The sequence below is a fragment of the Rhinatrema bivittatum genome, chromosome 9, assembly GCF_901001135.1.
Source record: "Rhinatrema bivittatum chromosome 9, aRhiBiv1.1, whole genome shotgun sequence".
In the NCBI taxonomy this organism is placed as follows: Eukaryota; Metazoa; Chordata; class Amphibia; order Gymnophiona; family Rhinatrematidae; genus Rhinatrema; species Rhinatrema bivittatum.
This window is the reverse complement of record NC_042623.1, coordinates 60,108,570-60,133,735: the sequence shown is the minus strand read 5'-3', so window position 1 is coordinate 60,133,735 and position 25,166 is coordinate 60,108,570. Positions and strand designations below refer to the sequence as shown.

At 48.2% G+C, this 25,166-nt stretch overlaps 1 protein-coding gene across 2 annotated transcripts in view; it reads left to right on the top strand.

The window, feature by feature from the left end:
- The window catches only part of C9H12orf40 (chromosome 9 C12orf40 homolog), a 272,504-nt gene that overhangs the window by 204,073 nt on the left and 43,265 nt on the right, over window positions 1-25,166 (top strand). Inside the window, exon 8 of one of the 2 annotated variants that reach the window (XM_029617064.1) lies at window positions 5,810-6,303. In XM_029617064.1, the coding sequence (XP_029472924.1) occupies window positions 5,810-6,303 (494 nt within the window). The remainder of the gene's footprint in view (window positions 1-5,809; window positions 6,304-25,166) is intronic. The other variant, XM_029617065.1, reaches the window with a different exon arrangement.

Genomic DNA, 25,166 nt, shown 5'->3' with positions numbered 1-25,166 from the left:
GCTATGATCCCTGCGTCCACAGGGGTCTCCCTTCAGTCTTCTTTTTTCCGCTCTGCTGTAAGCATAGCAGTTGGAGCTCTGTGAGAAATTCTAACACTTTTTTCCTCATAAAAGATTTACATTTTTACTTCAGAAACACCTTTCCCTGCACGGGTCTCCCTCCGCGTTGGTTTAATTCGACGTTCGGTGAGTACTATGCCATATTTTTTCGATCGGTTCCTGTCACCTTTCTGGCTCCCAACCGACTGCGGCCTTCCCTCTCCCTATTTTTCAGTTAGTCACACATAGCCTGCAGTGTCCCTGTGTGTCACTCTGCTTGGCTATTAGCGCTAGTGGGACAGGGACTTCCACGGTTACCGGTGCCGCCAGGGCCTCTGTAGATTCAGGTCCTTTACTTTCCTCAGTACCTTCGCGCAGTAATACCCCATCGCTACCGTCGGTACCCCCTTCAGGCCATCCTGCGGTTTCAGATGCCACAGGTACCCCTCCCCCTGCGGTACCCTGATGCCATCCTCCCTACATCATTCTATCAGTGCCATCTATGTTTATACATGGCACTGATTTATTTCCTTAGCTTTATCAGTGCTAGAGTTGCCAGAATGGATGCCATCGACGAACACTTGTCTCGTCGCTTCCATCCATAATCGGGTCAATGCCACCGCTACCCGGGGCACTCCATCGCTGTTGGGGGTCAGTTCTATCGATGCCATCCTTCTATTTTGGATGTCAGATTTTCCATCGATACCAGGCTATTTTCCATCGATGCCAGGCTGTTTTTCAGGCATGGCATCGGTGCCAGGATGTTTTTCATCGATGCCAGGCTGTTTTTTAGGCATGGTATCGGTGCCAGGCTGTTTTCCATCGATGCCAGGCTGTTTTCCAGGTGTGGCATCGGTGCCAGGCTGTCTTCCATCGATGCCAGGCTGTTTTCCAGGCATGGCATCGGTGCCAGGCTGTTTTCCATCGATGCCAGGCTGTTTCCAGGCATGGCATCGGTGCCAGGGTGTTTTCCATCGATGCCAGGCTGTTTTCCTGGCATGGCATCGGTGCCAGGCTGTTTACATTGATGCCAGGCTGTTTTCCAGGCATGACATCAGTGCCAGGCTGTGTTCCATCGATGCCAGGCTGATTCCAGGCATGGCATCGGTGCCGGGCTGTTTTCCATCGATGCCAGGCTGTTTTCCATCGATGCCAGGCTGGTTCCATCGATGCCAGGCTGATTCCAGGCATGATATCAATGCCAGGCTGTCTTCCATCGATGCCAGGCTGCTTCCAGGCATGGCATCGATGCCAGGCTGTTTTCCATCGATGCCAGGCTGTTTTCCAGGCATGGCATCGATGCCAATGCCAATTCCCTGCATGGCAGCCATGCCAGTGCCATTTCCCTACCTGGCGGCCATGCCAGTGCCATTTCCCTGCATGGCGGCCATGCCAGTGCCATCTCCCTGCATGGCAGCCATGCCAGTGCCTTTTCCATGCATGGCATCCATGTCAACATCGATTCCATTGGTGCTCATGTCCGTGACATGAATGCCATGGGAGTCATTGTTGCCCGAGTCGATCCAATCAATGCCGTCGATGCCCGTGACCATACTGCAGATTTTGTCGGTGCCCGCTTCCATACATCGATGATCTCAACACCCACGTCATTCCCATCGGCATCTTCTATGTTTTATGGATGCGGTCATTGACTCCGTTAATGCCCATATCATTTTTCCGAAACCAGCGATGTTTTTAATTACCGTCAATGTCGACATAACACCGCCACACAATGCCCTCCCCTGAACACAGTGCTTCATGCTTTGGGTCCTTATTAAAGCCCATATCAAGAGCAGAGCAGGCATGCTGACAGCCATCATCGATCGCCATCCAGGACAGCGAGGGCTTACATCTCGCCGCTGGGGAATGACCAGGTCGAGCACTGTGGCATGCATCATCACCAACACGGTGACCGTCTGCCACCGACGCCATTCAACGCATTGCGGCTATTCTCCTCGATGCTGGACGATGTTGGGGCCGAGCAACATCACCACTGCCAACGGCACACCGGATCGAGGTTTACAGAATTCTGCACTGGCGTCAAGAGACATCGAGCCGCTGCGACAATGGTTGAGTTCATGAGTTCGTCAATTGGCTCTCTGTTCCCAGGCGTACCCCACCGACATCGGTGCAGGGTTCTGGCCCTCCGCTCAGTACGGTCTAAGCGCCAGCTACGCCCAGCCTTGTCTCCTTTATACCTGTGCCACCATACCAGGTATCAGAGTTGAGACGGACGTTAACGTCCACAGGCTACTCCGAGAGGACTCCGGAAATCCACGGAGCCAGCAATCTTCACCGGCTCATCCTTCGGCGGTTCACGTCGGATGGTAAGTACCCGCTTCTGCGGCATTCCCATTGAAATGTGTTCTCTAATTCTAGCCACATGCTTAGAAAAGTTCTAGGTCATGTACTTTCCAAGAATTGTATTAGTGTCACATATCGCTATGCCAGCTATGTCAGCCACAATACCAGGAGAACCTCTCTTTCTTTCTTTGGGTTTGCTTCAGGGCTTCCTCCCTTTTTCAGCAACATGGCTCTGCACTGATTAATGCTCTAGCTTTTGGTTCCTGTTTCAGTACCAAAGTTCCAGGTGCATTTACTGTTCTGCTAAACACGAGATCCAGCACATGCTGCCTCAACTACAAGTCCACCTCGAAGCCTGATATGGGTCTCGATGTCTCCTTGTACAGCACTTAGAAATGCGGGTAAGACTTTACCGCTCTCAATCCCATGGGAGGATACCTGATATCCACATTACATCAACCCCTCCAGTTGGACACCTCCCGGTTTTCCAACTAGCCGGATATCAGAGCAGTCTCCCGGTACACTCCCCTACACGCTTCAAAGCGCAGAGGGGGGAAGACGGGGGTTGGGGAGTTTTAATTACATTATTCTTTCTTTCAACAGAAAGTAGTTACTCTCCACCCATCCTGGACCTCAGAAATACCAACTTTCTTCAGAAGGCACAGGTAAAATGGTATCTCTCCTTAACATATTTCCAAAACACAGTAAGTACATTATCTCTATTCTTCCTATGTGCCTCATGGTGAGTCAACGATCTACAATTCCAAGCTCTGCCGGTGGCACCAGCTTCGCAACTGAGATATTTCTTTGACTCAATATCGGTGAATGCTGTTTCTCTACGGAGTCCAACATCATTCATGCTTTCCTTGCATGGACAGCTGCATAACCTAGTCTATTTCCTGCTCATGCTCGCATTTACTTCAAGTTGAAAGTTTGACCACAAATCTTCTCAACCCAATATGTGTCTATTCCGCTCCAAGCAGTTACGCATAAACTTCCTGGATCTTGTACCATGAGTTATACCCTTATGCCTTCTAATACTGCCTCTGCAACAATTCTTTATGCATACAGACAGACAGCATTGGGACAATGTGCCTTCCAACATACAAGCATACACAACATCCTAGCTGCTCTGCAATGAAGCTGCACAGCTTTATCCTTAGCCCTTGCTCACTTATGCATCCTCGGGCACTGTTCTCAGACACTTACTGAACGCACTAGCAGACCTTCTCCAGATAGGTCCATCCTCTCGAATGGTCTTGGACATGCAGCCAGACTTGAATATATGTATTTCTACCTCAGGACGAATGAGATACCTTTTATGCATTGAAGTTGGCCTGAAATGATTATATTCTCCTCTTCTTGCTTTCCTCTACTTGGCACAGGCATCTTCTTGTATCCCATGATAACACATTCATAAGGAATGGGACACTTTGTTTGCTTCTTGTTTTAATCTTAAGCATTAGTTTCATTATGTTCTTTTGCTGTAGTGTATGATTTTGTCTTCCTAGATCAAAATTGACTGAGACCTCATCTCTTTTTTATGTATGAAGGTATAGAATAGATCACTTTTACTTCAGAAGATTTGTCTATTTTAATGGTGATGTCTTTCTAGCATTAAAGCCATTTTCTCAGGTGAAGATCTCTTTTAGGATTGCATGCTAATTCACCAGGTTCATTTATGTTGCAGTTTTTCATGTTTTTTGTTCATCAGGTGAATTTTGAAACATTGTGCATGTAAAAATTAGCACTTGCGTGCTTAAAATAGCACATGAATGAATACATTCTATTTTCAAAACTGCAACTTACATGCGTAAATCGGGGTCCACAAGTAAGTCTGCATATGTAAGAAAGGGGCATGCAAGGGGCTCTCCAGGGCGAGGCTTACATTTATGCAAATAAGTTGCTATTTTAAAATCTGCCAAAGTGACGCATATACTTCTTTCACTTTGCATATATTTATTGCTGATCAGTATCTGGAGTAAGTTATCGTGAACATTGTTAAAGTGAAAAAATGATTGGGTAGAGAGTCTGGAAGCAATGGTGGGACTTCAGGCTGAAGAGCCAGGAGGATCTTTGAGCTGCAGATGACTGTGTGAACTGGTAGACTAATTGGTAGAACTGGTTATTTCATTGCCACACACATGTTATAAAATACCCCTCACTTATGTGTGTAAAAGCCAACTTATAGGGGGTAAAAGTGTTAAATTAACAATTAAAATCTATAAGCATATCCTTTTAAAAATGGAAGTACAAATACTCAGCTAAGTAGCGCCTTTCCCGCCACTTAGATAGACACATTTGAACTTATTCAGATAAGTAGTGGCACTTACCCGGCTAGATTCCGATTTATCCAGCTAAGTAGGCCTACATAGCTGGATAAGTCTGAAAAGTGCTACTTGTCCGTCTAGCGCTTTTCAGACTTAGGCCTGGATTTTCTAAGTTTGCAGAACTTAGAAAATCCAGCGGGGGTGGGGGCGAAGCGGGGGGCGGGCAAGCGAAAGCCGGCAGCGATCGCACTTCCGCAGTACGATCACTGCCGGCTTTTGCACCCAATAGCGCCACTGTGAAAGGTGGTGCTATTGGGCGCTTTACTGGCGGTGATAAGGAGTCTTACCTTTCGCCGGCAGCGAAGTCGTTGCGGAGTGCACCCCGACTCCTCCCCTTCCAGTGCGGACTCCGCCCCGATTTAGATATCGCACGCGAAAAGTCCCTTTTCGCGTGCGATACCTTTGGAAAATGACCCTCTTAGCCGGCTATGTGCCGCTACTTAGACAAATAAATGAGCATTTATCTGAATAAGTCTGAACTTGCACAGCTCGTGGTTTTTACATAATTGAGTATTTGTGCACGGATATGCTTTTATATTTTATAACCTGCACATATGCTTTCCACGCAGGTTATAAAATACAGTAGTAACGTTGCCTGCGCCCATATTCACATGTATATGGGCACAAGTGAGCAGTTTTGAAAGTTATCCTCCCTATGATTTTTGCCACTCTGAATATGTTGGAAAAGCAGGATAAAAATCAAAATATGCAATGTCTGATAATTCTTCAAATAATTTTTTTTTTAAAATAAATGTTCTAAATAGAGGACATATAGATCTTTATTCTGTTATATTGAGAGATAGGGAAATACCTACAGTATATGAATGTAATTCACTTTGAAGTGCTGAAAAAAGTGCAAAAAGCAGAATATATAAACAAATAAATAAAATGTGCAAAATCAATATACAATAAATCTTAGATATGAAAATCCCCCCCAAAAAGATTAAAAAAAATATTTCTTGTAGCATTACAGGAAGATAGAGGTTAATATCTCTGTAGATATTTGACCATTCATGTAGTTCAACAGTTTTGCAGAATATTATGGTTTAAGAGTAAATGGTTTTCATAGGAATGGTATTTTAAATCGGTACTATACTGCATTTTTCATGGTATTTCATTAAACCTTTTTTTCACAGTTCAAAGAAAATAAACTTCATTGATAAAACTCCTAGTATGAACATTGGTAAAAATTCTGGAAATACAAGAGAAGACCCATTCTTCCATTCAACAGTACAAAGTGATCAACCTGCACTAGACTTGTTTGAAGACACACATCTGTCGACTCATGATGTACCCTCAGAAACTAATAATCCTTTTGTTCAATGCATCAGTAACCAATTATTTATAACTAACCAAGATAAGCTATTTAACAATACTAGCCTCCATGATGGTCGAGATGTGTATGACACTGGTAATTGTAATCAAAGCACTGATGATGATAGATGCCTTAGAAGTGTTTTTACAATTCCTGAGCAGGTTTTGTTTAAAGATACTAATATTTTAAGTAGCAGTTATACAGAATGTGAACAGGTTAATGAGAATGTCTTGGAAGAAAATAGCAGCCACAGAGAGAGGCTTTATAGGACATTATTCACAAGACAAAAACAACCAGAGCATTTTAGTGGAGCAGGTTAGTGTTCTAATGCAAGATACTATAATATTTTATATAATCTACCGTATATACTATGTCTTTGTCTGTTGCCATTCATGACCACAAAGTGATAGTAGAATAGATTAATCAGAGACTGAAATACCAGCAGCAGCCACAGTGTGCCATTATAATGGGAGAGCAGCTATTTTTGCAGTAATGTTCAGCTGGAAGAGGAGCTGCTGCTGAGGTTGTGTCTGGTAAAGATAGAAGCCAGTGAGTACACCTGTAAACTTTTTCAAGGGTTTCATTAGTATAATATAATTTACAAACACTGTATTATAAATTAATGTATAATAAAATTCAATTGACTGAATAGTTATGCTTCCCCACTCTGTCAGGCAATGAGGATTCCCTATACGTACCAGGATCAGTCCAGAGAAGTGGGTTGTGTATCCCTACCAGCAGGTGGAGTCAGAGAGCAAAACGTTGGGCAATGCCATATATACAAGAGTGCCACCTGCAGTCCCTCAGTATTTCGGTAATGGCTGCTGTCCGGACTGGGGAGTTCCTCGTGTCCTTGGATCTTATGGAAGCTTATCTACATATTCCGAAACAGCTGAGTCACTAGCGGTTTCTGTGCTTCAAGGTCTTGGGGCAACACTTCCAGTTTCGAGCCCTTCCATTTGGTCTGGCGACTGCTCCTTGAACTTTCACCAAAGTCATGGTGGTGGTAGCCTGGACGACTGGCTGATTCGCGCCAAGTCCCGGGAGGACTGTGAAAGATCAGTTCGCATGGTGATGTTCACCTTAAGGTCGCTCGGGTGGGTCATCAATGTACAGAAGAGTCACCTGGAACCCACCCAAGAGCTGACCTACTTGGGAGCCCAGTTCGATACCTTTCGAGGCAGAGTCTTTCTGGCGTCTGATCGGGTAGCCAAGTTGCAGAGCCAGATACAGGCTCTTCGACTAAGAAAAACACCCACTGTGTGGCATCATCTGCAAGTGCTGGGATCCATGGCGTCCACCTTGGACTTGGTTCCGTGGGCGTTCGCCCACTTATGTCCTTACAGTGTGCGCTTTTGTCACGATGGAGTTCTGTGTCAGAGCAGTTCCACCTGCCCTTGCCCCTGCTTCCCGAGTTCAGAGCCAGTCTGTCGTGGTGGCTTTCACATGAGAATCTGGAAAAAGGGGTGGATTTGAACCCACCGAATTGGCTGATAGTCTCCACCGATGCCAGTCTGTCAGGTTGGGGAGCAGTGTGCGACACCAGATCTGCCAAAGGTCTTTTGTCTCCGACAGAGGGCTCATGGTCAATCAGTCGCCTCGAGACAAGAGTTGTCCGCCTTGCCCTACAAGCGTTCCTGCCCTGGATTCAGGGACGAATGGTTCGAGTGTTCTCAGACAATGCGACGACGGTGGCTTACATCAACTGATGGTGGGACGAGAAGTCCCACGGTGGCGCTCGAAGCGTGTCTTCTGTTCCCTGTACGTACCAGGATCAGTCCAGACAGTGGGTTATGTCCCCCATCCAGCAGATGGAGTCAGAACAGACTTCGAAGGGTGTTGGCATATAAGCCAGTGCACCCTCTGCAGGAGCTCAGTATCTTTCTGACTCCAGCAGATGAGAGTTGGGGGACACTTTGCTCCCCCCTGGGGTTAAGGAGCCAGTGCTTTCCTTCCCTTTTCTCTTCTTCTTGGCTTCTTTATTTAAGTTTGGATCAAGTTTAGTTGAAAAAAAAAAAGTGTTTTTCTTTATCAGGAGGTGTGGCTTGCAGACCGAGCTGCTTCCCTTCCTCCTTCCTCTCTCTCTCTCTCTCTCTCTCTCTCTATATTAAAAACTGAAGAAGTTCTTGAGAAAAACATTGAAGTGTTACCAGAAATGAGAGAAAAAACACAATGCATGCAGTATTTCAAGATCCATAACCAAAAGAAAATCTAATTCAGATGAATAACTCTGTCAACAGTGGCACAACTACAAAAAGAGAGAGTGAAGTGAATAGCAAATCTCAACTAATATCTTATAAGGAGTCCAGGAAAAGCAATAACCTTAAAGAAAGTACCTGGAAGGCTATGACCACAAATGCTCATAGCTTGGGAAATAAAATCCCAGATCTGCAGGCCCTAATGGCTGAGGCAGAATTGGACATTGTTGCTATCACAGAGACATGGTTCACAGAATCTCATGATTGGGATACAACAATACCAGGCTATAACTTGTTAAGGAAGGACAGAGAGGATAGAAAAGGGGGAGGTGTGGCTCTTTATGTCAGAAACAACATCCAAGCATCTGAGCTACAAGGAAGTTGGGGTAAGGAAGAAGCTCTATGGCTCGACCTAAAAAAAGATAACGGAGCATCCATTTATATTGGAGTGGTTTACAGGCCTCCAAACCAAAAGGAAGAGCTGGACAGAGACCTGGTTGAAGACATCCATAAGATAGGTAAGAAGGGAGAAGTGGTGATCGTGGGTGACTTTAATATGCCAGATGTAGACTGGAAAGTCCCATCTGCAGAAACTAAAAATAGCAGAGCGATAGTGGATGCCATGCAAGTATCTTTGTTCAAACAAATGGTGTTGGAACCCACCAGAGAAGGAGCTATACTCGACTTAGTACTCACTAATGCAGATAATGTCTCAGATGTCCAGGTGGGTGCCCACCTCAGCAGCAGTGATCATCAAACGGTATGGTTTAATATCACTAAAAGAATAGGGAAAAGAACCACAAAGACCCGAGTTTTACAGTTCAAAAACACAGACTTTGAGGAAATGGGGAAGTACCTGGAGGAAGAACTTAAAGGATGGGAGAACGAGAGAGATGTGGATCAGCAGTGGACCAATCTAAAAGGAGCAATCACCAAGGCAACTGCTCTATACGTTAGAAATGTAAAGAAAAGCAAAAGAAAATTGAAACCTATCTGGTTCTCAAAGGAGGTGGCTGACAAAATTAAAGCTAAAAGAACAGCATTCAAGACATATAAAAGATCCCAAAGGGAGGAACACAAAGAAGAATATTTGTATCAACTGAGGGAGACAAAGAAATTAATCAAGTTGGCAAAAAGTCAAGTGGAAGAGAGGATTGCCAAGTAGATAAAAAATGGTGACAAAACATTTTTCAGATACATCAGCGAAAAGAGAAAGATCCAAAGTGGTATAGTGAAATTGAAAGGTGGTAATGATCAATGTGTGGAGGGAGACGAAGAAATGGCAGAAATATTAAATGAATACTTCAGCTCTGTGTTCACTAAAGAAGACCCTGGAGAAGGACCATCTCTACACAACAAAAAACTGGTGGGAAGTGGAATAGATGAAAATCCTTTTACAGTAGAAAATGTGTGGGAAGAGCTAAAGAACCTGAAAGTGGACAAAGCCATGGGGCCTGATGGGATTCATCCAAGGATATTGAGGGAGCTCAGAGATGTTCTGGCAGCTCCGCTGTGTGACCTGTTCAATAGATCCCTAGAAACGGGAGTGGTGCCGAGTGATTGGAGAAGAGCGGTGGTGGTCCCGCTTCACAAGAGTGGGAACAGGGAGGAGGCTGGCAACTACAGACCGGTCAGCCTCACTTCAGTGGTGGGAAAAGTAATGGAGTCACTGCTGAAAGAGAGAATAGTGAACTATCTACAGTCCGGAGAATTGATGGACCAGAGGCAACATGGATTCACCAGGGGAAGATCCTGTCAGACAAATCTGATTAACTTTTTTGACTGGGTAACCAAGGAATTGGATCGAGGAAGAGCGCTCGATATCATATACTTGGATTTCAGCAAAGCTTTTGACACGGTTCCGCACAGGAGACTGGTGAATAAAACGAGAAGCTTGGGAGTGAGTGCCGAGGTGGTGACCTGGATTGCAAATTGGTTGACGGACAGAAGACAATGTGTGATGGTAAATGGAACCTTCTCTGAAGAGAGAGCGGTTTTAAGTGGTGTACCGCAAGGATCGGTGTTGGGACCGGTCCTGTTCAATATCTTTGTGAGCGACATTGCGGACGGGATAGAAGGCAAGGTTTGTCTTTTCGCGGATGACACTAAGATCTGCAACAGAGTGGACACGCCGGAAGGAGTGGAGAGAATGAGACGGGATCTAAGGAAACTGGAAGAGTGGTCGAAGATATGGCAGCTGAGATTCAATGCCAAGAAGTGCAAAGTCATGCATATGGGGAGTGGAAACCCGAATGAACTGTATTCGATGGGGGGGGAAAGGCTGATGTGCACGGAGCAGGAGAGGGACCTTGGGGTGATAGTGTCTAATGATATGAAGTCTGCGAAACAATGCGACAAGGCAATAGCAAAAGCCAGAAGAATGCTGGGCTGCATAGAGAGAGGAATATCGAGTAAGAAAAGGGAAGTGATTATTCCCTTGTACAGGTCCTTGGTGAGGCCTCACCTGGAGTACTGTGTTCAGTTCTGGAGACCGTATCTACAAAAAGACAAAGACAAGATGGAAGCGGTACAGAGAAGGGCGACCAGGAAGGTGGAGGATCTTCATCGGATGACGTACGAGGAGAGATTGAAGAATCTAAATATGTACACCCTGGAGGAAAGGAGGAGCAGAGGCGATATGATACAGACTTTCAGATACTTGAAAGGTTTTAATGATCCAAAGACAACGACAAACCTTTTCCGTAGGAAAAAAATCAGCAGAACCAGGGGTCACGATTTGAAGCTCCAGGGAGGAAGATTCAGAACCAATGTTAGGAAGTATTTCTTCACGGAGAGGGTGGTGGATGCCTGGAATGCCCTTCCGGAGGATGTGGTGAAGACCAGAACTGTGAAGGACTTCAAAGGGGCGTGGGATAAACACTGTGGATCCATAAAGTCAAGAGGCCGCCAATGAAGAGTGGGTGACTCGCCAGAATGATGGCTACTGCCTGGAGACAATACCCTTATTCAATAAACGTACACATGCTTACTGTGACTCCAACATCGTTCTAGCTTCAACAGCAAGAGGAAATGTGGAATAAAGGATCTGCACTCACAAAGGGGGGAGTAGCTGGCTTGTTACGGCGGTTACTACCCCAAACCAAATAAAGCCTGTTACTTCAATTTCTATGCATATACAGCATAGTTCTCTGCTTCAACGGCAGGGGAGAAGAAAAAACTGATACTACACACATCCAGGTGAGCTCTCTGCTTCAACGGCAGGGGAGAAGAAAAAAGGGTTCACACTCACAAAGCGGGGAGTAGCTGGCTTGTTACGGCGGTTACTACCCCAAACCAAATGTGCCTGATACTTCACTTTCGATGCATATCCAGCATGGCTCTCTGCTTCAACTGCATTGGAGAAGAATAAACTGATACTTCAAGCATATCCAGCATAGCTCCCTGCTTCAACGGCAGGGGAGAAGAAAAACCACCAATAAGGGCTGTATAACATAGTCTGAGTAAAACAAATAAGCATGGGTGTAGCTTGCTTATTGCGGCGGTTACTACCCCTACTACCCCTAACTAATCAAGCTAGATATTTCACTTGGATGCAGCTCCATCACTGCTTTCTACATTAATGGTGGGGGTGGAAGGGAAATAGAACCAAGAGCTAAGAGAAACAGATAAGTATGAGAGAAAAAAGTGTGTGAAGCTTGCTGGGCAGACTGGATGGGCCGTTTGGTCTTCTTCTGCCGTCATTTCTATGTTTCTATGTTTTGTCTGGCCGCTAGGGGTAAGTTTTTACTCTGTGTTATTTTCTTTTAGCTTCAAACTCCCAGCGCCTGGTTTTTCCTCAGGGGTGGGTGGAAGCTGGTGGTGGTAGCCTCTCCCCCTGGTGCCAACATCTGCCCTGCGGCCCCGCGACGAATCTTTCCCCGGGGCCGCTGCAGCAGGGAGGGAGGATTCCCCTGCTGCCATCCGGGGCTTGAGCGGGTAGTGCAGGCCTGGTTCTCGGCCCCCCGCAGCACCCCTGCATCTCCTTTGGGCCCCCCCGCGGTGTTCTGTTTCCTCCCCCGGCAGCCATTATGCCACGGCCATCCTGATGCTCGGCCTGTGGCGAGCTGGGGTCGAGGATCTTGCGCGAGGGCATTTGCGCTCGGTGCCTCCCCGGGGGGGGGGAAGGCACCTCGGAGTCCCTGCGCACATTTTCTTTTTGCCCCTCAGCGCGGCCCGGGCGGCGCAGGCCGGCTCCTTCGCCGCCTCTGGCGGGAACGGCGGCCATTTTGGATCTGCAGCAAGCGGATTCGCAGGGCTCAGAAGAGGAGGAAAGGGATCCCCGGGGCAGTTCTCCCTCGATTTTGTCCCCGGTTGCGCCCCACCCGGACCGAGTCCCCTGAGCTGCACCCATGTTCGGCCACCCTCGGGCATGCCGACCTTTTCGCCGGACTTTATTCTACTTATGCATAACGCATATCTGCAGCGCCTGGAGGCGCCCAGAGCTCCTTCCCCGGGTACCCCCCCCAAAGGCCCTCTTCTTCATGTCTGCTCCGCATGGATCCCCGGACTTGGCGAGTGGGGGGCAAGGGGCCCCCGGGGGGTCCCTGGGGTACATTCTGCCTTGGGAGCGGCGGGGCCTTCTCCGAATCGGGGGGGGGGGGTTTCCCCAGTCCTTCCAGACGTGGCTCCCTCAGAGGCTCTGCTGGAGGGGGATGACCCGCGAGCGCTCCGCATCTTCCAGAGGGAGGAACTTGACGACCTAATCCCGCAGATCCTGCAGGAACTGGACCTGGATCCTCCACCAGAGCCCCCAGCGCCAGTTGCTCCAGTCGTCGCCTCCTCCTCCAAGAAGGGGGACCCAGTCCTGGCCGCGCTACGTCCGCTGTACCGGGCGTTCCCTACGCATGCCACCTTTTTGCAGCTCCTGGTTAGGGACTGGGATACGCCTGAAGCTTCTTTGAAGGTAGCCAGGGCTATGGAAAAGCTTTATCCACTCCCGGAGGACTTCCTGGAGTTAATCAAGGTCCCGAAGGTGGATTCGGCGGTGTCGGCGGTTACCAAAAGGATGACTATATCAGTCACGGGTGGCACGGCGCTGCCGGACATCCAGGACCGAAAGTTGGAAGTTTTCCTCAAGAGAGTCTTTGAGGTCTCTGCCCTGGGTATGCGTGCGACAATGTGTAGCTCTCTCGCGCAGAGGGCAAGCCTTCGTTGGGTGCAGCAGCTTCTTACATCTCAGGACCTGCTGCCCGAGGAAGCCGCCCAGGCGGATCGCCTAGAGTCCGCCATAGCATACGGGGCGGATGCCTTGTACGACCTGTTTCGGGTATTGGCCAGGTCCATGGTCTCGGTCATCGCGGCGAGACGTCTCCTGTGGCTCCGCAACTGGTCAGCGGCTTCTTCTTCCAAGTCCAGACTAGGTTTTCTCCCCTTCAAGGGTAAGTTCCTCTTCGGCGAGGATTTAGACCAGATCATCAAGTCCTTGGGGGAAAACGCGGTCTACCGCCTACCCGAGGACAGACGGCGTACATCCCGGTCCTTCACCTCTTCCCGGACGTGGGCCAGGGCCCAGCTTCACTACCGCAGCTACAGACAGGCGACGCCCCGGACGCCCTCCTCCAGGTCTCAGTCTTGGCCCCGGTCCTTTCGAGGCTGCAGAACCACTAGGGAGGGTGGTTCAGCCCAGGGGATGTCCCCCAAATCCTCACAATGATGCCAGAGCCACCCACTCCCCCATTCCCAGGATAGGGGGACGTCTCTTTCACTTTTACAGGGAGTGGACTGGCATCACCTCGGATCAGTGGGTTCTCGATATCCTAAGGAATGGCTACGCCTTGGAGTTTGTCCGCCCCCCCTGAGGGACAGGTTCCTCTTTTCTCCCTGCGGATCGGATCTCAAGAGGCGGGCGGTACAACAGACTCTGGATCGGTTGCAGACCATAGGGGCCATAGCCCCCATCCCCTTCGGCGAGGTGAGCTCGGGCCATTATTCCATCTACTTCGTCGTACCCCAAAAAGGACGGCTCCTATCGGCCAATCCTAGACCTCAAGGAGGTCAACAAGTCTCTACGGGTCACCCGCTTTCGCATGGAGACATTGCGATCAGTCATTGCGGCGGTTCATCGGGGGGAGTTCCTCGCCTCTCTGGACTTGACAGAGGCCTACCTACACATACCCATCCTCCCGGCTCACCGGCGATTCCTTCGCTTCAAGATTCTGGACCAGCACTTCCAGTTCCAGGCTCTCCTTTTCAGTCTGGCGACCGCCCCCCAAACATTCACGAATGTCATGGTAGTAGTGGTGGCAGCCTTGCGGAAGGAGGGAATTCTCGTCTATCCCTACTTAGACGACTGGCTGATCCGGGCAAAGTCGTTTGTCCAAGGACAGTCGGCGGTTTCTAGAGTGGTACATCTCCTTTGTTCCCTGGGCTGGATCGTGAACTTCTCCAAGAGTTCTCTCGTCCCCTCACAACACTTGGACTTCTTGGGGGCGAGGTTCAATACCCATCAGGCCAAGGTCTTCTTGCATCCGGACAAGGCTCAGGCCTTGCGGGATCAAATTCGACATTTTATTACATTGCCAGCACCCACTTCCTGGGATTATCTTCAGCTCCTGGGCGTCATGGCCTCCACCATCAATCTCGTTCCCTGGGCTTTCACGCGTCTCCGGCCTCTTCAGGCGGCTCTGCTCTCTCGCTGGAAGCCAGTCTCACAGGATTATCAGGTGGTGCTCCCTCTCCCGCAGGTCGCCAGGGACAGCCTGGGGTGATGGTTGGACCCGAAACATCTAGCCCGAGGCGTCTCCCTCGAGGTTCCCGACTGGGTAGTGGTCACCACCGATGCCAGCCTTTCCGGATTGGGGGCAGAAAGCGAGCGGAGCACAGCGCAGGGGACGTGGACAAGGACGCAAGCGGCGTGGCCGATCAATCGTCTGGAAACCAGAGCAGTGCGCTTGGCGCTTCTTCGCTTTCTCCCGCTGGTGCAGAATCGGGAGGTCAGGATACTCTCGGACAACGCCACCACGGTAGAGTACATCAATCTCCAGGGGGGCATGAGGAGCAGACACGTTTCACTCGAAGCGGCGCATCTAATGGAGTGGGCAGAAGTGCATCTGGCACGACTCGCCGCATCACACAACGCGGGAGCAGACAACATTCAGGCGGACTACCTGAGCCAGCAGCAACTAGACCCGGGGGAATGGTCCCTCTCCGGCGCAGCAATGCAGCTTCTCGTACACCGGTGGGGCGCTCCTCACCTGGACCTGATGGCGACGTCTCGAAACGCCAAGGCCCCCTGCTTCTTCAGTCGCAGAAGAGAGCATGGAGCGGAGGGGGGAGACGCTCTGGTGCTGCCGTGGCCACGTCACATTCTGCTCTACGCATTTCCTCCCTGGCCTCTGGTGGGCAAGATTCTCCGAAGAATAGAGCGCCATCAGGGTCCTGTTATTCTGGTGGCTCCCGAGTGGCCCCGTCGCCCCTGGTTTGCGGATCTACTACAGCTGGTGGTCAAAGGCCCGGTCCGGCTGGGTCACCATCAGGGGCCGGTATTTTTCGAGCAGGCAGAACGCTTCTGTCTTGCGGCTTGGCTTTTGAGCGGCGTCGCCTCAGGCACAGAGGATACCCTGAGGTGGTAGTTTCAACTCTGTTAAAGTCTCGGAAAGCCTCTACTTCGGTAGCATATGTGTGAGTCTGGAAGATCTTTGAGGTGTGGTGCTCCACTCAGGACACCCGTCCCACGAAGGCTTCGGTTCCCCAGATCTTGCAGTTCCTCCAGGACGGCCTAGATAAAGGACTTGCCTACAACTCCCTGCAAGTTCAGGTGGCCGCCCTTGGTTCCCTCGTGCAGGATGCCGCCCGTCCCTCTCTTCAGTCCCAGCCGGACATCGCTCGGTTCCTAAGGGGGGTGAAGCACTTGCGGCCCCCTGTGAGGGATCCGTTTCCCTCAGTGGGAACTGCCTCCCGAAGCGTGGAACCTCATTTGTGCCAGGTGGGGTGTCCCGCAGTTGGATCTGATGGCAACGCAGGAGAATGCGAAGACAGAACGTTTCCTCAGCAGTCGAAGAGAACAAGGCTCAGTGGGTCTTGATAATATGGTGTGCCTCTGGCCAACGGGGATTCTGTTGTATGCCTTCCCTCCCTGGCCTCTCATTGGCCAGATTCTCTATTGCATAGAACTCCATCCCGGAAGGGTGGTGCTAGTGGCTTCAGAGTGGCCATGTCACCCGTTGTTCGCGGATCTGATTTGCATGGCCCTAGATGGTCCTTTGCAGCTGGCTCATCTACTGCGTCTCCTTCGGCAAGGTCCCATATTTTCAGATCGGGAGGATCACTTCTCTTTCGCAGCTTGGCTTTTGAGAGGCGATGTTTATGATTGAGTGGTTATTCTGAACAGGTTATTTCCACTCTATTGCAGGCAAGACGTCCGTCCACTTCTATGGCCTATGTGAGGGTTTGGAGGCTTTTTGAGACGTGGTGTCACCAGCGCTGTTGCGATCCATTAACGGTCGAGGTCTCTCTGGTACTGGACTTTCTGCAACAAGGGCTCACGAAGGGGTTGGTGTTCAATTCTCTTCGTGTCCAGGTAGCGGCCTTTGGGGCCTTGCGGGGAACATTTGCTGGTGGCTTGCTTGCAGCACACCTGGACAATGTTCGATTTCTCAAGGGGTCAAACATTTATGGCCTCCCGTCCGTGCGGTGTGTCGAGATTGGAGTTTCAATCTCGTATTGCGTGTGCTCTGTGGTGCTCCTTTCGAACCTCTATGCATAGCTTCCCTGAAAGATCTGATGTTGAAGACTGTGTTCTTGGTGGCCATTTGTTCGGTGTGTCGGATTTCTGAATTGCAGGCCCTATCATGCCATGACCCTTTTTTGTGGATTCACGACGATAGGGTGACGTTACGCACGGTTCCTTCCTTTGTTCCTAAGGTAGTTTCGGCCTTCCATGTAAATCAGGCAGTGGAGCTTCCGGGGTTCCCGCAGGGTTCCAGGGGTCACCTCAGGACAAGGATCTTCTTCTTTTGGATGTGCGTCGGGTCTTATTGAGTTATCTAAAGGTTACCAATGACTTCCGACGCTCCGATCATTTGTTCATTTTTTTCGGGGGCGCAAAGAAAGGGGACAAGGCGTCTAAAGCGACCATATCTCGATGGATTAAAGAGACTATTACTTTGGCGTACTTAGTCCGCGGACGTCAAGTGCCTTTGGGTCTCCAAGCTCATTCCACCAGGGCTCTGGCTACTTCCTGGGCAGAGTGTCAGTTACTATCACCTCAGGAGATCTGCCGGGCAGCTGTGTGGTCCTCTTTGCACACATTTACTAAGCATTATCGATTAGACGTTAAGGCTTCTGATGAAGCATCCTTCGGTACAAGTTTTCTGCTCGCGGGTCTTTCGGGTTCCAGCCCAGTGTAGGGTGGCTTGGGTACATCCCACTTCTCTGGATTGATCCTGGTACGTATAAGGAAAAGAAAATTGGTTCTTACCTGCTAATTTTCGTTCCTATAGTACCAAGGATCAGTCCAGAGGCCCACCCCTTACTTCAGTTACCGAAAGACTGTGTTGGCTAGAATTTGCCTAGTTTTTCATGGAGCTCCTTTTTTGCAGAATACGATTGTTGGAGCAGTTTTTTTCTATCGGTTGATTTGCTTATGTTGTTTCCTTGGGGCGAAGCGGGGGACAGTGGTTTTTGGTTAACCCTTCGCCCATTAGTGTTGTTGTTTGGCTTGGGTACAAGTCAATACTGAGGGACTGCAGGTGGCACTCTTGTATATATGACAGTGCCCAAAGATTTGCTCTCTGACTCCATCTGCTGGTAGGGATACACAACCCACTTCTCTGGACTGATCCTTGGTACTATAGGAATGAAAATTAGCAGGTAAGAACCAATTTTCTTTTTTAGGCTTCTCAGGGCTACTTTCTTAGTACGGTTCTGGTGGTCTCACCATTCCTGTTTTTAGTGTCTCTCTTCAACTCAGGTAGACACTTCAGACCTGGTGCTACCAGGTGTGCATACCATGCAATTGCTTAGGATGGCACACTTGAGGGGGGATGCGGTGGCATCAGAGTCAAAACATTAAGTTGAGTCAGCCGATGCATACTCTGCAGGCGGTAGTCAGACTATTATAGACTCACGATAGAAAAATGAAGGGTCATGAGGATTGCTCAAGATCAGCATAGAGAACGTGTCAATCCCATGCATTTTGAACATGCTGCAGGGCCAGTATACAAGGAAGATTGGTGGAACTGGCTCCTGCTGCTCTCCACCATCTCCTGTTTTTCAGTGATCCTCCCCCAAGGGCAGGCCTGGCAGAAGAGAGAGAGAGGCCCCAGAGGCCTCCTGTAAATTACATAACACTGGTGGCTGAAGAAAGGAAGAGGTAGATGTCCTAGTATGTGAGAGAGCATGAGAGCATGCTTTTGTGAGAAAGAGATTTGTGTATGTGCAAAAGAGGGGATAATTTTTATGCACCCCTCTCCCCCTGCACTAATCCATGACACTCTCAGGGTGACTGGAAATCTAGAATTTCCAAGTATGGAGAGCGTGAGATTTTTATTATCCTTATTCATTTTAATTATGGTTGGTGATTGATCTAGCTACTGTTTTGAAATACTAGTGTTGAATGCTATTCTGTACAGCAGCTGTTTTGAAATATTCTTTTTATTTGTATGGTTTTATTTATATTTTTTTATTTTGTTTGTTTACATGAGGAATGGTAATGTTTGTTTTTCCATTATTGCACTGCATACAGAGCCTAGCTTGTTGCTATTTCAGGTTAAGTTATTTTTTGTATGAGAAGATTGAGGCAGGAAGAACCAGTGAGAAATTGAGGAGGGGAGATTGGAAGGAGTCCAAGAGAGAGATTAAAAGGGTGGCAGCAGGAGAGAAAAATTAAGTGGGAAAGCAAGAAAATGAGAAAATATCTTCATTCAAAAATTGGAAGAAGGATCAATCATAAGAAAATAGGATAAACTATAAGCATTGTCAAGTTAAATAAAAGACATTGATAAGACAGGCTGAGAGAATTTGAAAAGAAGTTGGCTATAGAGGCAAAAATTCACAATAAAAACTTTTAAAATATATCAGAAGCAGAAAGCCTGTGAGGGAGTCGGTTGGATTGTTGGATGATCAAGATAAGGCCATCGCGGAAAGATTACACAATATTTTTGCTTCAATGTTTACTGAAGAAGATGTTGGAGAGATACCCATTCCGGAGAAGGTTTTCAAGGGTGATAATTCAGATGAACTGAACCAAATCATGGTAAACCTGGAAAATGTGGTAGGCCTGATTGACAAACTGAAGAATAGTAAATCACTTGGACTAGATGGTATTCATCCCAGGGTTCTGAAAGAACTAAAAAAATGAAATTTCAGACCTATTTCAATTTATTTGTAACCTATCATTAAAATCATCTGATGTACCTGAAGATTGAAAAATGGCCAATGTAACCCCTATATTTAAAAAGGGACCCAGAAGTGATATAGACTGGTGAGCCTGACTTCAGTGTTGAATAAAATCGTGGAAACTGTTATAAAAAAATAAAACCACAAAACATTTAGATAAATATGGTTTGATGGGACAGCCAACATGGATGTATCCAAAGGAAGTGTTGCCTCACAAATGTCCTACATTTCTTTTGAAGGGGTGAATAAACATGTGACCAAAGATGAACTGGTAGATGTGGGGTATTTGGATTTTCAGAAGGCATTTGACAAAGTCCCACATGAGAAGCTTCTAAGAAAACTGAAAAGTCATGGGATAGGAGGCAATGTCCTCTTGTGGATTGCAAGCTGGTTAAAAGACAGGAAACGGGATTAAATGTCAGTTTTCACAGAGGAAAAAGGTAAACAGTGGAGTGCCTCAGGGATCTGTACTTGGACCGGTGCTTTTTAATATATTTATAAATGATTTGGAAAGGGGTATGATTGAGGTGATCAAATTTGCGGATGTCACAAAATTATGCAGAGTAGTTAAATCTCAAGTGGATTGCGATGGATTGCAGGAGGACCTTGTGAGCCTGGAAGACTGGGCTTCCAAATGGCAGATGAAATTTAACGTGGACAAGGGCAAAGTGATGCAAATAGGGAAAAACAACCCTTGCTGTAGTTACACAATGTTAGGTTTTATCTTAGGAGTTACCACCCAGGAAAGAGAGCTAGGCGTCGTAGTGGATAATACATTGAAATCATTAGCTCAGTGTGCTGTGGCAAACAAAAAAGCAAACAGAATATTAGAAATTATTAGGAAGGGAATGGCAAATAAAACTGAGGATGTCATAATGCCTCTGTATCGCTCCATGATGAGACCGCTCCTTGAATACTGTGTACAATTCTGGTCACCACATCTAAAAAAGGATATAGCTGCACTGGAGAAAGTGGGGAGAAGGGCACCCAAACTGATAAAGGCATGGAACGGCTGCCCTAAGAGGAAAGGCTAAAGACGTTAGGGCTGTCCAGTTTGGAGAAGAGAGTGAAGGTGAGATATGATGGAAGTCTACAAAATCATGAAAGGACTTGAACAAGTTAATGTAAATTGGTTTTTTACTCTCTCAGATAACAGAAGGACCAGGGGGCACTCTATGAAGATAGCAAGTAGCTCATTTAAAACAAATCAATGAAATTCTTTTTCACTCAGTGCATAGTTAAGCTCTGAAATTCGTTGCCAGAGGATGTGGTTACAGCAGTTAATGTAACTGGGTTTAAAAAATGTTTGGATAAGTTCCTAGAGGAACAATCCATAAACTGCTATTATAGTAATTGATAAACAATAGTAGCTTGTGATTTATCTAATTTTGGGTACTTGCCAGGTACTTGTAACTTGGATTGGCCACTGTTAGAAACAGGATATGGGCTTAATTGACCCTTGGTCTGACCAAGTATGGCATATCTTATGTTTTTATGTTGAATGGAAGGAGAGCTAAAATTATTTTTCTAAATAATTAAGAGCTTGCATAAGGAAATACTGTGCTGTAGCAAGTGTTTGCCATTTAATTTATATCAGAACATTGCCATACTGGGTCAGTTAGAGGGTCCATAAAGCCCAGCATCCTGTTTCCAACAGTGGCTAGTTCAGGTTGCAAGAACCTGGCATGTACCCAAACATGAAATAGATCCCATGCTGCTAAAGCCTGTAATAAGCAGTGGCTGTTGCATAAGTTAACTTGTAGTTTATGGACTTTTCCAAGAACTTAACCAAATCTTTTTTAAAACCCAAATATACACTAACTGCCTTAACCACATCCTCTGGCAATGAATTCTAGAGCTTAATTGTACATTGAGTGAAATAATTTTCTCCCATTTGTTTTAAGTGCTACTTACTAAATCATGGAGTGCCCCCTAGTATTATCTGAAAGAGTAAATAACCTATTCCCATTTACCTATTCCAAGTCCTTTCATGATTTTATAGACTTTTATCGTAATCCCCCTCAGCCGTCTTTTCTCAGCCCTAACCTCTTTAGCCTTTCCTCATGGAAGAGCCATTCAATCTCCTTCAGCAATGCAAATTGTATCTTTTTTAAGATGCGAGGATCAGAATTACACACAGTGGGGTAGATTTTAAAAGAAGCTTGCGCGGCCTATATGTGCGTGCGCAACCCGACGCAAGTGCATGTTATAAAACCTGGGGTCAGCGTGCGCAAGGGGGTGCACAATTGCCACGCTGCCTTCCTCCATTCTCTTCCCCCTAACCTAACCTTTCCCCCCCCCAGCCCTACTCTTACCCCCCCCCCCCCCCGACTCTTGTTTTACCTTTTGTGCCTGCCGGCATCCTGCTGGTACACAATCCTCCAACACAGCGGCAATGGCCGCTATGTCAGAGGCCTCTGGCCTCGCCCCCGGATCCGCCCCTTTTGTAAAGCCCCGGGATTTGCACGCCTTCCGAGGCTTTACGAGCGTTGCCGGGCCTTTTTAAAATAGGCCCGGCGCGCGTAACCCTTTTAAAATCCGGCCCAGTATTCAAGGTGTGGTCTCACTATGGAGTGATACAGAGGCATTATGGCATTCTCCGTTTTATTCACAATTCCTTTCCTAATCATCCCTAACATTGTTTTGCTTTTTTGACCAAAAGCAAATAGTAAATATTGCATAAATGATGTCACATAGGAAAGTGTATACAGCAGCATGAGGTGTGCAACTAAAGGTGATAATGTTCCAAGGAAACAAGTGATATTCCAATTTTTCTCACAGGACAAGCAGGATGGTAGTCCTCACATATGGGTGACATCATCAGGATGGAGCCCAATCACGGAAAACGTCTGTCAAAGTTTCCAGAACTTTGACTGGCCCCTACTGGGCATGCCCAGCATGGCACTAATCCTGCAGCCAGCAGGGATCCCCCTTCAGTCTTCTTTTTTCCGCGCAGCAGTAGCCTCGCGATTTAGGAGCTCTGAAGAGATTCCTGACAGGAATTTTCCTCACGGAGTTAATTAAACTTAAATTGCCCCACAGGGGTCCCTCCTCTAACTTTTCTCCGGTAAGTTTTTGACCGCCTTTCGTCGATTACCGTCAGTTTGGCCCTTGCGGCCTACTGGCCGTCGACCGTACAGCGGCTCGATTTTTTTCTAAGGCCATGGCGTCGGGGTTTCGTCGGTACCGGACTGTACCCGTACCATGTCTATCACAGACCCTCATGGAGTCTGTGTAATGTGTTTAGGCCGTGAGCATGATGTACTGACTTGCACCAAATGTGCCCTCATGACACCGAAAGGTCGCAAAGCCAGAATGGAGAAGATGGGACTCCTCTTCTGTGCTCACACCCCGATGTCGTCCATCGCATCGACGTCATCGGAACCGGCACCGAAGTCGCACCAGCATCGACCTCCGTCCGGTGACCGTCCGCCATCGACGTCTTCACGGCCATAGACTCCTGTTACTCCCCCAGAAGATCGAGGGGATCATAGGGAGAAACATCGCCATCGGCATCCTAAGTCTCGGACCGACGAGGGAGCGAAATCATCGACCTCGCCACCGTCCGAGCCACCATCGAAGAAGCCCCGTCCAGAAATGGCACTGACCATTCCTGCGACCAGGACATCGAGGCCACCCTCACCCAATCGGGGTTTGGAAGTCGCGATTCCGCCTGTAAAGGTGGTCCCTCCGACTGTGCCTCCGCCTCCCTCTTCCGTCACGGAGCCGGGGCTGCTTGCTCCAAGTCTCTGGGAAGAACTGGATCGGCTGGTCCAGGAGGCCATCGACAAGGCGATGCAACAGCTCCAGGTTCCTCCGGCACCGACACCGGCACCGAGAGTGGAACCGGCCACCAAACCGATGACAGCAGCGCTGGCACCGCTGCTATCCCGGATGGAGGCGCTCATGACGGCCCTTCCACCGATGATTCCCGGGTCTCCGATGGCTCCAGTGCGCTCCCCGTTGACAGCTTCATCGGGAGGAGAAACAGCGTTCCGCATTCCTCCTTCAGGAATATTGCCTCAGCCATCGATGCCAATTCGTCCCTTGCTACCTATTCATTCATCGGGTGCGATACGCACATTGGCATCATTGATGCCTTCGATACCGGCACCGATGCCTTCCAGGCCGTCCACGGTGCCCCCGGCGATTCCTTTGATTTTCTCGGAGCCTCAGCCGGGGCCTTCGGGTATCCAACCCCCTTCTCGTCCTAAAGGTCAGCCTGCTGATCCTTATGACACCTGGGGTGATGATACTTCCACAGACACCAATGACTTACCTTCTCCTCCCTCTCCTACTGAAAGTAGAAAGCGTTCTCCTCCAGAGAACCTTTCTTTCATTAATTTTCTGAAGGAAATGTCTGAGTTGGTCCCTTTTCAGCTTCAAATGGAGCAGGATGATAGGCACCAGATGATGGAGCTCCTCCAATTCCTGGATGCCCCTAAAGTGATCACTTCTATTCCCGTTCATCAAGTTCTTCTTGACCTCAAAAAGAACTGGGAAAACCCAGGATCCATTGCTCCAGTCCATAGAAAAGCTGACACTACCTATTTAGTACAGTCAGCCCTCGGCTTTCAAAAATCTCAGCTCAACCACCACTCAGTTGTGGTAGAATCGGCTCAAAAGAAAGCAAAAACGACGAAGCCTCACTCATCTACCCCTCCTGTTAAGGAACACAAGTTCCCTAGACAATATTGGTCGATGAGTATTCCAAGGGGCCATGCTCATCTCCAGAATTGCTGCTTACCAGCTGTATATGACCCAATACAATAGGGTCATTTCAAGCAGATACAGGACTTCTCTGAAACCCTGCCTGACCAATTCCAACAACAGCTTCAAATCCTTGTCAACAAAGGGTTTGAGGCAGGAAAACATGAGATAAGAACAGCTTACGATATCTTCGACACCTCTACTAGAGTGTCTGCAGCTGCCATTTTGGCAAGACGATGGGCTTGGCTCAAATCTTCTGACTTTCGGCCAGAAGTACAAGACAGGCTATCTGACCTACCATGTGTAGGAGACAATCTGTTCGGTGAACAGATCCAACAAATAGTGGCTGAATTAAAGAACCATCATGAGACCCTTAAACAGCTCTCATCGATACCTTCCGACTTCCCCTTAAGACAGCCCTTTAGGAAGGACTCTAAGAAGTCATTCTTCCGTCCAAGGAAGTACTATCCTCCACCAGCAAGGTCCCGAACTAAGAGGCCTTCCCAAAAACCTCAGCCTTGCCAGGCCCGGAAGCAAAAGCCGCAAGCAGCTCCCCAGCCGGGGCCTGCTTCAGGTTTTTGACTTTCACTTGGAGAGCAGCAGCCTGATTCCTCTGCCAAGCATACCAGTGGGAAGTCGATTGTGCCACTTTCACGGCATGTGGCAATCAATCACAACCGACCAATGGGTGCTAGCAATCATTGCTCAGGGTTTCCACCTAAACTTTCTTGCTCTTCCACCGGACTCACCACCTCTGCAAGCATGGAGAGTATCCGACCATTCTGTCCTTCTGGAGCAGGAGGTTTCCCTTCTTCTCCAGTTAAGAGCAATAGAACCCGTCCCTCTCTCGCAGCAAGGCCTAGGGTTCTATTCCGGTACTTTTTGATCCCCCAAAAATCCGGTGGAGTTCGTCCAATTCTGGACCTACGTGCT